At 45.2% G+C, this 15,773-nt stretch overlaps 1 protein-coding gene across 1 annotated transcript in view; it reads left to right on the plus strand.

Moving 5' to 3' along the window:
• Positions 1–15,773, plus strand: part of ABCA4 (ATP binding cassette subfamily A member 4) — a 134,988-nt gene that overhangs the window by 18,908 nt on the left and 100,307 nt on the right. Inside the window, exons 7-8 of the mRNA XM_035017997.1 lie at positions 2,348–2,545; positions 15,450–15,539. Of these exons, the coding sequence (XP_034873888.1) occupies positions 2,348–2,545; positions 15,450–15,539 (288 nt within the window). The remainder of the gene's footprint in view (positions 1–2,347; positions 2,546–15,449; positions 15,540–15,773) is intronic.

The raw sequence follows: 15,773 nt of genomic DNA on the forward strand, positions 1-15,773 counted from the left end.
TCCTCCACGACGGCGGTGTTCTCTCTCCATGCCGTCCAAGAGGATAGCCACCTTGAGGACAGACCTTTGAGATGGGGCCAGTGCAGCTGAGGAACTGAATTTTAAGTATTATTTAATGTTGATTAGTTTACATTTAAATAGCCACGTGGGGCTTACAGCTCTCTGATAGGTCAGTCTCAGCAAACATGGGATTTTGTTCTTCATCAGGGGCTGCATGCCCTTCCTGGGTCCTCTCGGCCTGGCATCCGAGTACCTCTCTCCCCATCTAGGAAATTGTTAGATGATGAGAGGGGAATAGTTGTTTGCCTCATCACTCACCCCACCCCCAACCCCAGCCTTGTAAACTCCTGGACTTACTTCAAGGCCCAGCTTAAGTGTTGCCTCCCCTGTGAAATCATTCATAAACCCTCCCTTCTTTGTTCTGCCCCCCTCCCACTTCCCTACTCAGCAAAGAGCTAAAGTAGTGATGAAGCACAAGCTCTGGGTTCAAATCTCAGCAAGGCCACACAGTTAACTGTGTGACCTCAAGCAAGTTAAGTAACTACTCTGTGCCTCTGTGTCCTCATTTGTAAAATGGAGACAGTAAAAGTGCCTATGATGTTATGTGGGTCAAAAAAATTAATATATGTAAGGCACTAAGAACAGTGCCTGGCACACAGGAAACACTCAAAACACACTGGCTATTCTTAACACTCCTTCTTCTGTGCTCTGGTTTCACTACATTCAATTGAGCACTTACCGCTTTGCCTCCATTTCCAGCCAGCCGGTAAGCTCCTTGGAGAGCAGAAAACTCACCTTATTCTCTGTATCCCCAGTAACTGTTCTAGTCCCTGCAGAATGGGACTCAGTGAATGGGCATTGAATGAATGAGTCTCTGTGTGAAAGAAGGAGCCGGGACCTTCATAGTGTCCCAGCTTTCCCACTAGCCTGCTGTGTAATTTCTCCTCCATCACTTTTCTCCCCTAGAATATTAGAGGTTGGGCAAAGTGAGCTCATTGATTCCCTCCACCTCAGAATGTTTTAGACCCTGGGATTAGGGTTGGGGATAAGAAGCAGTGTGTGGGCAAAACAGGAAGGCTCTGTTAGAACATGCACCCAGTTACAGTCCCCTGAGATTGATGGAGTCCACACCGACCCAGTGTCAACCATGACCTCATTTAGTGGGAGGTGGGGGTGGGGTGGGGTGTAAGTAGAGCCTGAGCCTGCTCTGCTCTCCTGCCCTGAGAACTGTGTAATCGGAGGTCCTGGGGAGACTCCAGAGGTCAGGGAAGCCCATAAACCTGTTCATGATACTTGGGTGTTGGGAGTCCAAGACTCCAAGAGGCCAGTTACTGTACTAGGTGGCCAAGGGTCTCTGGCAAGGGCTGTGGCCTCCTTGGTCTCCGAGGCCATCAGCAGATTGTGATTCATTGTCCAAGAGTCATTGTCGATGAGCTCCACAGGAGCTATAGGATGTGGTTTATCCAGCAGTTGGGGTCACCAGATAAAATACAGGATATCCAGTTTAGTTTGCACTTCAGATAAATGAATGATTTTTTAGCGTAAGTATGTCTAATTTGGACCCTACTGGGGACATACCAATACTAAAAACTCTTCATTGTTTATCTGAAATTTAAATTTAACAGGGCATCCAGGATTTTTATTTGCTAAATCTGTTGAGAAAGGAGAGAGGGGGCTGGTCATTTGCCACCGCTCCAAATGAATTCTAGCCACTCCCTGTCCTCAGCTTCAGGGGAGTAGGTCCTGATGGTACCTTAGCATCATGCTAAGAATGGATTGCTCACATTTTAAGTGGCTCTCTGATAAAATGAGGCCTGGGAGTGTGTTAGTTTCCTGTGACTGCTATAACAAACCACCAAGCAAACTTAGTGGCTTAAAACAACATAAATGTATAATCTTACGGTTCTAGAGGTCGGAAGTCTGAAAGTCAAGGTGTTGGCATGGCTTTACTTCTTACTGGGGGATCTAGAGGAAGATCCGTTTCCAGTTTCCAGAGACTGTCCCCACTCTTTGGCTGGTGGCCTCCTTTCATCTTCGAGGCCCTCGGTGGCCAGTCAAGTCTTTCTCATGTCACATTACTTTGCCCTTGTTTCTTCTACCTCCCTCTTCTGCCAGGCTTGTAAAAAAAACCTTGTGATTACATTGGGTCCACCTAGATAATCCAAAATAACCTCTTTATCTTAAAGTCGGCTGATTCGCACCCTTAATTTCATCTGCAATCTGAATTCCCCTTGTCCTCCAACATAATGTATTCGTGGGTTCTGTGGGTTAGGGCATGGACACCTTTGGGGTGGCTGGTCTTCTCCTACCACAGGGAGGTTTCCAGTGTTGCTTCTCCTCCCTGCAGTTTGCTCACGGAGTCCCAGACCTGATGCTGAAGGACATCGCCTGCAACGAGGCTCTCCTGAATCGCTTCATAATCTTTAGCCAGCGCCACGGGGCACAGACAGTGCGTGACGCCATGTGCTCCCTCTCCCAGGGCACGCTACAGTGGGTGGAAGACACTCTGTATGCCAATGTGGACTTCTTCAAGCTCTTCCATGTGGTAAGGGAGATATTTAGCCGCTGACCCCTTGGAAGGTAATTCCTGGGTGCAATGGGGCCTGGTGACAAGTCATCGGGGACTCATGAATTGATGGTCAGGAGGGCATGAGCCTGGTGTTCAAGACAGTCCTTGAGGAAGCTCCAGGCTCCAAAGACCCAAGGAATCTTGACCAATAATAGTTTTAAAGCAGTGGCCCAGGCACCCAGGAGTCACTGTTAGGTTCACCATTAGTTATGTGGTTGTGGCACGTGTGAGTCCACTCCCAATGTGGGATAAATCCTCTCCACCACCTCTAGCAGTGTGCAAAGGAGAAGGCCTGGGTTGACTCCCTGCCCTACTTACTATTTCCTAAGATAGTTGACCTTTGCTGGCCCCATCACTCATCTATATAACAAATATAATACTTTATAGAATGGCAGGAAAAAAAATAGGTGCAAATCATTAAATAAATTTTAATAAATCAGAGCTTCACACTCTGGGTCTGCTCTTGACCACAAAGGTTACTGTTTCCAGGTAGAAAAGAATAACGGAAAATTTCGTTGTCTCAAAAATTTGGAAAGCCCTCATCTAGCACAACCCTGTGTTCTAGAACCGCATCTCAGACACACTTCTTGGGACCTGATAATACCTCCTCTCTTGCTAGAAGGACGAGAGGGAATTATAAAAAGGAGGTAAAGAACAGCAGTTCTTACACTTCAGAGTGTATGAACATCACGAGGGAAGCTGGCAAAAGATGCAAATTCCAAATTGCCATCTCCAGAGACTCATCTGCCCTGTTACCTTAGGTGATTCCAGTGGAGGTCATTATAGGCCATGCTTTAAGAAACACTCAAAATTAGAATCCTTCAGAGAAGGCGACATGTATAAAATAGACATATTGTTTCTATAATTATAAAATGTTTCTAGGATCCAATTGTGTTTTTTTCCTTGTGCCTGCATTTTAATTTCTGAAACTGTGTTGTAGGGTATGTCAGTCAAGAGAACTTGGTTCAGGAATTTGTGTTTTACCTTTTTATGGTTGCTCTCTCAAGTCCCAGAAAACCCACTCTCAGCTTGTCTTACAAAGCAAGTTGAAGGCTTTTAAAAGCAACAACAACAAAAATAAAACAAGGCCCCTCAGTTTTTGGCAGAGTTCACACTTGATTCTTTTCAAAACGTGACTTTCCCTTGGAACGTTACTCAACAATGTTCCCAGCTCATCAGGGTGGGTCTCCAGAATGGTAAGAGGGCCCACCACTGAGAGCCCAGGACCCCAGAAAATTCCCCTTGGCTCCCCATGCTGTAGGGAGAATAAAAAGGCATGTGGTTCAAACTTCTCTGTCCAAAATTCCAAAAGGAAGTCAATTTTAGACGCACTCCTTGGTTTGTTTTCAGAATCGTAAGAGTGAATAAGGCAATAAAGATCCCTCATGCTGGGCAGCTGAACACCAGCAAAGCTGGAGACCAGTACCTGTGTTTGCAGAGGTGTTAATGTCCTTGGGCACCCAGGACAGTGCAATCGTCTGAGCAATAGAAAAAAGGCAGGGTCATGCATCTCTTTTTGAAGTACCTTGGCTGCTGGTATAGGTAAATGTACCCTTGGAGCATGACCAGCAATACTGGGAAGACAGTTCTGGATGTAGCAGGATCAAGGGAGACCTGGGCAAAACTTTCCATTAGGGGCTGGAACCAAGCTCAGATCACTGGCTTCAGAATGCTTATCACAGAAGAAAGACCAGAAAGTCTTTCCTTCTACAAGTGCTAGAGTTCAGAAACCAGAGGAAAACTTTGGCTGGTCGCCCTTACTGACCTGAGACATATCCTGTGTGCCTGCTCACCACCTCTGTTCGTGAGTTCATGCACTCAGACCTGACCCGGGTGCCTTCAAGGGGCCAGGCACTATGCTGAGACTGAGGCTCCAACCATGACCCTACCACCCTCACTGAACTTTTAGCCTGAGAAAAGCAAAAAGACCATGTCACAGCAGTTGGTGTTAGAAACACCCAACACCAACAACATTTGGGCGCTGGAGCAGTGGTTCCCAGCCTGGCTACACACTGAATCACTAGGGAGCTTTTAAAAACCACCAGTGCCTGGCCCCCACCCCCAGAGATTTTGATTCCGTGGGCCTTCAGTGTTTTTAAAAGCTTTCCAGATCACTCCAATGTCCAGCTGGGTTGGAAGCACTGACCTAGAACATAGGAGTTGGGTTCCCAGGTTGAGAATCACTGACCTAGAACATAGGAGTTTGATTTACAGCCTCAGTTTCTGTAGACCAAGCATAAGAATAATACCCCAAATGCCACTAAGGTTTCAAAGCACTTTCATTTGATCACCCATAAGACCGGGGAGCTGTGGACTCATCTTCCCTGTCATTCTCTTAACAAAGACAGTGTAGCCCCAGAGAGGGCCTGGAGGAAAAAAACCAGCAGGAGGTGGGTCCCCAGGATTACCCCTACCTGCCCTTTCTTGCTCCTGTTCATCTTTGTGGGGAAAGACCAGCCCAAGACAGGACACATGGAGTGCAAGCAAAGAAGACGGGCATCCTGTCTGGTGCTCTTGACATGAGCTTCTTCATCTGACAAATGGACAGAGTGGCTGAACTTTTTTTTTTTTAATTACTAATAAGGAAACCCAAAAGAAACTACCGGCATGAAGACAGGATTTTTACTTTCATTGCTCCTGTACCCATCTTATCCGTACTTTCAGAACAACAGCCCCGAGAGCACAGCAAGGCTCAGGGAAGACCCTCAGACCCTCCGAGAGGGACATCGGGGAAGCAGCGGCTGCTCCAAGGCCAGGCGTGGGGGCCTCTCTGGGACGAGGCTGTTATTGCAGCTGGCTGGCGGGCAGCCACGCTTAGCCCCAGCACCGGGGAATGCTGCGCCTTCTGTTCGCCTGGGCTGTTTCTCATACGCATGTGCACCAGTGTGCAAATAAGGTTTTATTAAATGCCAAGGCAGTGCTCATTAACAAAGAAGGAGGGGCAATGTCAGTAAGCTGGGGCGATGGCCCCGGCGCCTGCTGTGGAAGGAGGGGGGCCGTGGGGGCGTGGGAGTAGACCCGGCCCTCGGAGCTGAGGGGGTCCGAGAGGAGGGTTTGGCGGTTAGCACCAACTGGAGCCAGCTGTGTTTTCCCTCGGCCCCTCAGAGATCGGAACCCAGTGTTCTCATCCTCAAGTAATCCCAACTCAGTCACGGTGGCCTCCCTCCACCCGACCCGTCCCGAACGTACACTCACGCACACCCACGCACACCCACGCACACCCGGCGCACGTGCCTGCCGGAGCGTGCGCGCTAACACGCAGGCGCGCCTGCGCACGCGCACAGGATGCCAGGGACCTAGGTGGGCGGGCAGGTGGCTGGCTTTGTCTCTGAGAAGCTCGAAGCCCTCTTGGTCTCAGCTTGAAAGAGCTTGCCCTCACCTGTGGTCCTCTCGGACTTGACGCCCTCAGCTGGAAAACCAGCCGCTCAGCGCGGGGCCCACGGTATCGGTATCATGTATCATGCCGGCCAACACTACCTGAAACATTTCACACCTCGTAAAAAATGGTATGTCAGTTTCGGGTGAGGGGTTGGGACGTTTCCCATCTGATTTGGCCCAAGGCATGAATGCCCCTCCTCCTCCTCCCTCTACGGTCCTTCCTGTTTTCTGACTCTGGTGCACAGCTTTGAAATCTTGCTGAGAAGCAAATCTGTCCCTTCTGCTCTGAATGTTTATTTGTGGAAGTTCGGCAGGGGAACGGAGGCTGTGCCAAGACCTGCCACACTGCTGGGAAATCTGAACTTCCCTCCCTTCCCCCTTCTCAGTGGATGTTGATAGAGGAAGTTTGGCCTCCCCGGCATTTTGGCCCCCGGTTTTCCCCTTTGCGATCGCTTCCAGTGTGGCATGATTCCGTTTTCTTTACTTGCCCTCAGCTACTATTCTGTCGCAGTTTTTACTTTTCTGACTTCATTTCCCCCGTGTCCCTTTGACTGTGGGGTGACTGAACATTGATTTGGGAGGGGTCGAAGGACTCAGTCTTGGGGGCCCTTACTACATGTGCCTTTCAATGTCCTGCTTTGTTCTTGGCTCTGCTCCCTGAATTGCTGAATCCTTGGCAATAAATGTGGGTGGACCGCTTGCTGCCCAGTGTGAGCTGGCCATGGTTTCTCTTCACTGGGATCTTTCGTTGCAGTTTGTTAAATTCAACTTACACATTTCAATTTTCGGATAATACTGCTGTGTCACAATTCTCTGGAAAAGCCCCACATCTCCAGGAATTTATAATGAGGTCCCATTAGTGACTTATAACCTCATGATTTCCTCTCCCTTCTCATTCTGAATCTTTGGACTGTCAACTTTCTCCCACTTCTGTGTGAGGGTTTTGAGAGGGAAGGAGGGAAAGGAGTGATACCCAGTGCCAGCAGTATGAGATGGGGGATGGGGGGCAGCAGGGCTGTTGGGTGAAAATAAAATTAAGTCAGAAGATAGGTTTTTGGGGTTTTTTTTGAAAATTATGAAGCCCACAGCAAGTATATTTGATTTACAGCATTAGTATCTATTCAGCTTACATCTATAAAACTATGTGTCTGTTACAATCAAAATTTCCCCTGGGTGAATGAATTTCAGTAAAGAAGAATTAAAAAGGAAAGAGAAACATTAATGTATATTAAATGTGCCTTAGGCCTGTGGGCATGATTGTCATTGGCCTGCTTTCATTTCTTGTAGGCTCCAGACACACAGGAGGCCACAGCTTATTTTCATGATAGATTAGATGTTATTTTTATGAAATTAAAAAGAAAAAATACTGAGAAGTCAAAATTAAGATCACTTCAGACACAAGAAGACCCCTGTGAAACCTGCTGTTTCGATAATGGGTCCTGGGTCCTGGCCTGTATTTAGCTGATACAGATTGAGAACCAGTGTATTAGGGATCAGGTTCTCTCCAGGGTAAACTGGTTTTGAGAAGGATTTTGGCCTCTGATAGTTTGTCAGGACAGTAGTTTTTAACCTTTTTATGAATTAGGACTACCTTTGAGAATCTGGTAACAGCCCTAAACCTTTTCTCTAGAGAAATACAAGTTCATACAAACACACAAGGGGTAGGGGCTCATGGAGCGTCTGAAGCCAGGCCCTGGTTAAGAACTTTTGCATTAAAATTTCTTTCCTACCTACCATTAATACATGCCCTTTCCTAAAGTGTCTCACTTAGTATAGCCACAGATTCTTCCTTAACTCTACTTAGGAAGTAATCAGCTGGGCAGCCACTGGAGCCCACAGAGATCTGGTGGTCAGGACCCTGGGTTCTGGCTCTGGGTTGGCCCCTAACTTGCTGTCATTTAAGTGACCCTTGCTTACTTGCTACACTTCCTACACTCCCCATCTGTAAAATAAGTTAACAAGATCTGTGTTACATATCTCAGAATATGATAGCAGAAATTCACATTAGAGAAGAGATGGAAAAACATTTGGAAACAAAAAGCATTTTTGCTCTTACCAAAGCAAGAATGCAGCCACTTTGCCGAGGCCCCATTGTTCCCTTGTCATTGCTACACTCCTGGAAATGTTCTTCTCAAACACTTAGGTGGGACGTTCTTCTTTCTCAGACCCCCCAGACTAGCTAGAGGTCTGTCTCATGCATTGACCTTTTGACTGCCCCTAGATTCCAAACTCTGTTCTGCTTTCATCAACCACAAATATCAGGACTGAAGTCACAGCAGAGAAAAAAAAAAGGCCTAGTTTCTTTTGAGCCAAAGAAAGTCCCATCACTTGTCTTTTCACATACTCCAGAGCCTACCCTCTCATCCAGACGCTCTGTCCCCTTCAGTCCTGGGAGACAGCACGTCTCTGTGACCTCTCCTGGTAGAGACAGTTTGGCATTTCCCCCAACCCCGAGTGATTTAGTCTGAATTCTCCCCTCATGACGCATTTCCTGGTACTCAGCATGTCCCCTCCTGGTTGCCCCCTCACCACTGAAGCCGGCTTCCTCTCTTTTCATCTGATGCTTAACAACTGTCAGGTTACAACAAACATACTTCAAATCCACATTCTCCCAGTTGCCTAGCAACAACTTCCCCCCTGGATAAATCTGGATTTCCTGTAACAGCATACCAGGACTGAATACAGCAAGCCTGTATTGTCTGTCCACTGCTTCATCTGCTGTTCACCTCAGTCTGGATGCTTTTAAGACAGCAGTTCATCCTTCTACCAGCTCCCAAAAGCCATGTCATCCATGTAAACACACTTTGAACCAGAGGCTACCTATTGACCCTTGTGTTAGGGAGATCCTCAGCTTAGAAATAATACTGTTTTCTAGATGGTCTTCTTGAATCAGAGAAAGTAAAACACAAAAATTTCAAGTCACAAAACATTCTTCTGTGTGCTGACAGAGTGGCACCTGTTTGATTAATCTATTGGGTCTAAAGCATCAGCAAATATTGCTCAAACAAGATTTTCTTAGTAGCTAATATGCTTTATTCTGCCCTAAGGAAAAAATATTACATAGTCCCATAGGACAGACATATTTCTTGTCCCTTGAGAACCCAAACGGAGACCTAGTATAGTCAGAATCTTCTTGACTGCCAGCTACAGTCTTCTGTCCATTTCTTTGAGTATAGTTCAAGGCCCAGGGATCCCCCCATCCCCAAAGACCAACCATAGCTGATGGGAAATGATAGAGACATACCCTTTCCATAGCCCTATTTATATATCCAGTCTTTCTTCGGAGGCCTAATCAGACCTTGAAATTGGGTTGACAGTGCTGAGCCCAGTTGTGACGTGGAAGGGTTACTTGTTATTTGGGACATCAAGAGAATTTGTTGGCATAGGAAGTACTGGTATGTGTGTGTGTGGTGTGAGAGAGAGAGAGAGAGATGATACTTGCCATTTTCGTCTATGACCTTTATTTCCAGAAATGTTTTTACATTTCCATTCAAATAAACTTATAGTCTCTTCCGGTTCTTTTGGCAGGAGCAATCCATGTGAATTTGAATAGATAATGGGGGAGGGAACCAAAGGAAGAGGAGAGCCCTGGGAAAGTTATTTCATAATTTATGGCAACATCAGTCAGATAGTTGGTGGCCAGATATGTATGGAGGGCTCCCTAGGGGGGCCAGGCACTGTTCTGAGATACAAGCGGTAACAGAGATGTGAATCCAAGACCCTCATCATTTACTATAGCCACTGGAAAGAGCCAGGGAAAAAATTGCAACTATGGTACCAAGCACATAGCTAGAGCTCAGTAAACATTTGAATAACGAATATCATTAAATTATTAAGATCAAAAAAGAAAATGTTAACTAGACCCAAAAATGCATCTCAAGCTGTTGTTTCTCCTATTCCCTCTCCCCCAGATTCCTGGTCTTGTTCTTATCTGGCTCTCTCTAGTCACTCTCTCTTCACATTCCTCTCTCCACCTGGAATTCCTGGCTCTCCCCTTCCATCCACAAACACTGCCCTCACCCTCAGGATCATCGCCTTTTCTTCTCTCAAACATCAGCTCAAGTGTTACCTTCCCCTTCCCCGGGTGGAACTGACCACTCCCTTCCTATAAGTCACCATCATATCTGTAGAGACATACCTCATGAAACCTAAAACCTCAATAGGCTCTGTCTTTTTGCTACTAGATTTTAGTTAATTTACTCATTAATTAATATAAAATATTTATTGAGCATCTACTGTGTACCGTGCCCTGAAGATACTAAAAAAAATAAAAATAAAGCCTATTTTTATGCTTACTGAGTTTACAGTATAGTGGAGAGACAGATACATTAAAAATAATAGCAAACCAATATAAAAGTGATAAATGGATGCACTGAGAATTCTAGTAGCAGCTAGGAGGAGCACCTAACTCATGGGGAAGGAAGGCCAGAGGACCATGGAGTGAGGGAAGGAAGGCTTTCTTGAGAAGCTGAGGTGGTTTCAGATGAGTTGACTCTGGCCCTAGGGGTGATGGTGAGGATGAAGTGGAATGGGGTGAGTTGGCCGTTTTATTTATTTGGCTCTAAAGTAATGGGTGTAGTTGCTTTGCAGAGGCCTACAAGAATGTTTGAGACCTGAAAATAAAAAAAATCATGGCTCTGAAATACAAAGAAAATCTTTAAAACCAAAATCAATAAGCATTACATTGAATGTTTAAGGAAGGTAATATTATTCAACTTTATTGTTAAATTTCGTGTTCATAAAATTTGAAATTCAAAAAACTAGTTTATAGTTCAGGTTTTCCCACTTTGCAAACATTCCTAAGTATTTGCAATGATTGCTGAGAAATCAAATCATTCATTAAATGAGTTACTCAAAGCCAAATAATTTCAAAAGCAAAATTAGGAGCCCTTAAAAATGCATAGAAATCTATCTATATTGATATGTGGATATAGATACATATAGATATGACAGAGACACAGGTGCTTTTCAGTGTGTTGAATTTGATGCAGGATGGAGTTTTAAGACCAGAATGTGCCAGAACCTATGGAAGTAAAGGAAAGGTGATAGAGAGAAGACACCCACTTAGGCAAAATACAGCCACAGATCATCTCCAGCCCACAGCCATGTGAGGAAAACAGACAACAAACTCACAAAGAAGGGGAAGTAATTAAAAGCAAGTGGAGCTGTTGACTAACTCATGTCCAATCTCTTTGGACACATGAATGTGACAGTTCTTTATTTCCCATGCACTGGGTTTTTAGCCCCTCTTAGGTCCCTTCCCATTATGTAGGACCTGGTGATTTTTTCTCTGCATAGTTCTTAGGACTCCAGTCCTGATTCCAGCTTCCTCCAGTTTTCCAGATACCCCTTGGCTACCCTCTTTGCAAAGAGGGGGCTCATCCTGCCCCACACTCAGACCCAGTACTAGTTCCTAGGTCTCCCGGCTAGGGATTTTGACAATGGGATGGGGATGGGGAAGAATCAGTGATGACTTTCAGGCTTTTAGCTTTGGTGACAGGGGAGAAGGTAGTGCCACCAGCTGAAGATGTGTGTACAGGAGCAGAAAGTGGTTTGGGAAAGGTGATGTGATCAGTTTAGGATGAGTTGGATCTGGACAAAGTTCCAGCAGATGGCTGGGGGTTAGAGGTACAGATTTAGAAGTCACCAACAAAAAGGTAGCAGATTAAATGATAAAGAGAATGAGACTATCCAGGGAGAGTATGCGGAGTGAGAGGAGCAAGGCCACAGAGCCCCTTAGGAACCTCAGCACTGAAGGAGAAGGTGGAAGCAGAGGAGCTCATGGGAAAAGCAGAGAAGGATCAGAGCAAACCAGACAAGAGCAGTGTCACAGACATCGAGGGGTGAAAAGGACATGATCAAAAGTGTTGAGAGAAGCAGAGAGGTCTGAAAAGACAAGAACCAAAAGTATCCATTAGACTTAAAAACTAGGAGGAAACTAGGGATTTAACTAGAATGTTAAAGTGTCTTTGTTGGGTGGTGAGGTTGGAAGACAGGAGTGTTGGAGAGAAATTGAAGTCACTGCACATGGACTGCTCTTTCAAGAAGTGTGGGAATAAAGGTTGGAGGAAGGCAGACTGTAGCTACAGGGGAATAAAGCATCAGAAGTAGTTCTTTCTTTCACATGGGAGGATCTGGAGCACATATATGTGATAATAATGAAGGGAAAGCTGAAGATACATCAGTGAGATTCTTGAAGGTAAACTTCATAAAAGGAGGATTTTGTTTTGATCATTGCTATATCCCCCAGCCAATGGCGCACAGCAGACAGTCTACATATTTGTCAAATGTGTAATTATGTTATTTAGAAACTACAATTGGCTGCAACAGAATGCTGAAAAACAGTGGCTTTCATAAATTCTCCCAAAGCAGAGTCCTATGGTGGGTCATTCAGGAGTGGTGTGGAGGGTCCACAAATTTTCACAAGAACGCAGGCTCCTCTTCTTTTCCATCACTCATCCTTAGCATGTGCTTGTCATCTGGTGATCCTAAGATGTCTCTCTACCTCCCCCAGCACATCAATGTTCCAGGCAGGCCAGGGTCCTCCTTTAATAGATCTTCCCCAAAATCCCCACTGTGTGACTTCTCCTGGTATCTTATTGGTCAAGATTTTGTCACATGACCATCCCAGGTACAGTGGAGGCTGGGAAATGTAGTTTTTTAGCCAGGCATTATCACCATTAGCAAAATTAGATCTATATATTAGGAAATGTAGAAAGAAGTCCAGCCTGATGGAAGAGAAGCAAGAGAGAAGGTTAGAGGGGGAGCCATGTGTGTCCAACGCTGGTATTGACCTTCTCTTCTGGAGGCAGTAGGGAGCCATGTAAGATCTTTGAGCAGGAGAGATGACATGGTTAGATTGATCTGTTAGGTAACTCAGGCTACAGTGTGAGGAGTGCATTGGAATGGAGGAATCTAGAGACAAGGGGCCAGCAAGAATGCTATTCTGATGAAAATGTTCTGGGAGAGAGGCAAGGAGAGTGTGAGCAAGGCAGTCCTAGTGAGGAAGAGAAAAAAGAGAGGAGAGAGTATTTATTTAGTATTCATTCATTCAGCTATTTATTTATTGTTGCATGCAAAAAGCCTTTTTTTTTATTTTTAAATCTTTCTATTACAAAAATAAGTATAAAAGAGAGAATAACGTAATGAACTCCCATGAATCCATCACACAGCTTCAGCTGTTTTCAACATTTGGCCATTATTGTTTAATCTACTCCTCACTTTTTTTCCCTGATATCTTTTAAAGCAAATCACAGACAACATATTCTTTAACCCTTACCTACTTCCCTATGTATCGCTAACACATGGAAACTTACTTGTTTTAACAAAACCACAGTTCTACCATCACACCCAACAAAATTAACAATAATTCCTTAATATTATCTAATACCCAATCATGTTCACTTTCCTCTGATTGTTACAGCGGATTTGTTCAGATCAAAATGAAGTCCACACATGGCGTTCTATTGGTGTATCTCTTAGATCTCCTTTTATCTCTAATAGATCTTATTGGAGTAGTCAGCAGGTGAATCACAGGAGTTGGTGATAACTTGCCACTGGCACACATTGTTACCTGCTGGCTTCCTCCCTACCTACTGTTCTCAGCCCCACCCTCTCATGGAATTAAAGCAGGAATTAAAGTTCTTTGCCCAGCGTTCCCTGAAACTATTTTCAAGGAGTTTGAAAAGAAGTCCTGGCAAGAGGGGCGCCTGGGTGGCTCAGTTGGTTAAGCGACTGCCTTCAGCTCAGGTCATGATCTCAGGGTCCTGGGATCGAGCTCCGCATCGGGCTCCCCGCTCGGCGGGAAGCCTGCTTCTCCCTCTGACCCTCTCCCTGCTTGTGTTCCCTCTCTCGCTGTCTCTCTCTCTCTGTCAAATAAAAAATTAAAAAAAAAAATCTTTAAAAAAAAAAAAAAAAAAAGAAGTCCTGGCAAGACCAATGTCTAGGCCCAGTGTAAAGGTTAAGGAGAGAAGATGCTTCTCAGTGGTGTAGCTGCAAGGGTGGTTTTGCTGCTACTTGTTCTGGTAAATTGTTCTCCTGTCTGCTTTGAAGCCCTCATAACAAAGCCTTTCGTTTTACAGTTAGGAAATGAACCAGAAATGCTGATGTTCCGTGAGTGTTCCTGTATTCATTCTTCAGTATCAGGGCCAGAGAGACTGTGAGGGCCCCTGCCCCTAGAGCAGCGAGAAGGGAGGGTAGGACCACTGCTAGAAATGGGAGGTGGGGCTGCTCAAAACCTAACTCCACCTGCTTCTCAGCTGGGCTGCAGCTGGGTCAGGCCACCCATCATTTAGGAGAACCACCCTGGCAAATAAAAAGCTGAGGCTTGTGGCTTGTGGTCCACAGATCCTTGAGTCAGAATTACACATCTATCTTGTGAAAAATGCAGAGCCCCTGCAGACATGCTCAAGATGCCCACTTGAGTTTGAAAACCACCATCTTAAAACTTAGAATTCATTCCTAAAAGACACAGGATCAGTGAGTCAATCAGTTTTGAAACTATCAAGAATGAAGTAATTCATTCAGGACTTGAACTTGGTTTCCGGAAAACAAGTTGTTCAATTGGGCTCAGGTTTGCAGCCAGCAAACTTGTGGGCTTCCACGTTGCCTGTGTGGGTGGAAAGTGCTTGAATAGTTTTGTGTTGTCTCATGGGCCTGGGGTCACCAGAACACTGCTGTCAACTGGGTAATCTGCAAGAAAACTTCTCTTCAAAGTTGCCAGCAGCAGCTTTGAAAGAAAGATGATATAACTAGCCAAAGCTCCCATATAAGAAAGTAGTGTTGAACAGAGGAAGAGCCACAACCTACCTGAAAAGCCTCAAAGGGAGCAGAGATGTGAACAGTGAGGAAGTGAACAGTGAAGAGCGTGTCCGCAGAGCCCAAGGTGCTCAGATGGGCACCTCAGCACACAGCCTTCCTTTACAGTCCAGCAGCTATGTTGGTTTCCTTCCTCCAGGAGGCTTGTTTGGTGTTGCTAAAGCAGCAATCAGAATCACTTTGGCATATTTAATGTCACTGTGAAACTATTTGTGATTGACTAGCTCAGCAGGAGCTGAGCCTGGAATCAGACTTGGAATAAGAGCCTTTGATTTTCTCAATTAGATAAAACAAGTTTGTTTGTTTTTTAAGATTTTATTTATTTATTTGACAGAGAGAGAGAGACAGCGATAGAGGGAACATAAGCAGGGGGAGAGGGAGAGGCAGGCCCCCAGCCGAGCAGGGAGCCGGATGCGGGGCTCGATGCGGGGCTCGATCCCAGGACCCTGGGATCATGACCTGAGCTGAAGGCAGACACTTAACGACTGAGCCCCTCAGGTGCCCCAAAACAAGTTTGTTTTTTAAAGTAATCTAGCAGAAAAGGTCCTGTGATCAGGAAAAAAAGGGAGGGAATGTTTTTCAAGCATACAGGAGATCAGATAGCACCCATGTGTACATGTATAACTTATACATGTATGTATATACACACATATATATTTTATATTTTTTTTCCTATCAATTACAGCTTCCCACACTCCTAGACCGCAGTTCTCAAGGTATCAATCTGAGATCCTGGGGAAGAATATTTTCTGATATGTCACCAAGAATTCAAGAGGTAAGCAGCCTAATGATACTAACGATAATGTTATTATATCTTTCCACCATTTTACCACACTTACTATATCAAACAATTTAATTGTACCTCAGACCTGTTCAAGGAGAAATACATTTGAACTTTCTATTTAGCAGTTACAAAGCGCCTGTTCAGTTCCTAAATTATCTGTGCTTCTAGGTTGGAGGCAAAAGATAGGGAACCATCTTTCTGATTTCACACCTAGGAAGAAATGCC

This window comes from Mirounga leonina, unplaced genomic scaffold (assembly GCF_011800145.1).
Source record: "Mirounga leonina isolate KUSES-001 unplaced genomic scaffold, KU_Mleo_1.0 Mir_173, whole genome shotgun sequence".
In the NCBI taxonomy this organism is placed as follows: domain Eukaryota; kingdom Metazoa; phylum Chordata; class Mammalia; order Carnivora; family Phocidae; genus Mirounga; species Mirounga leonina.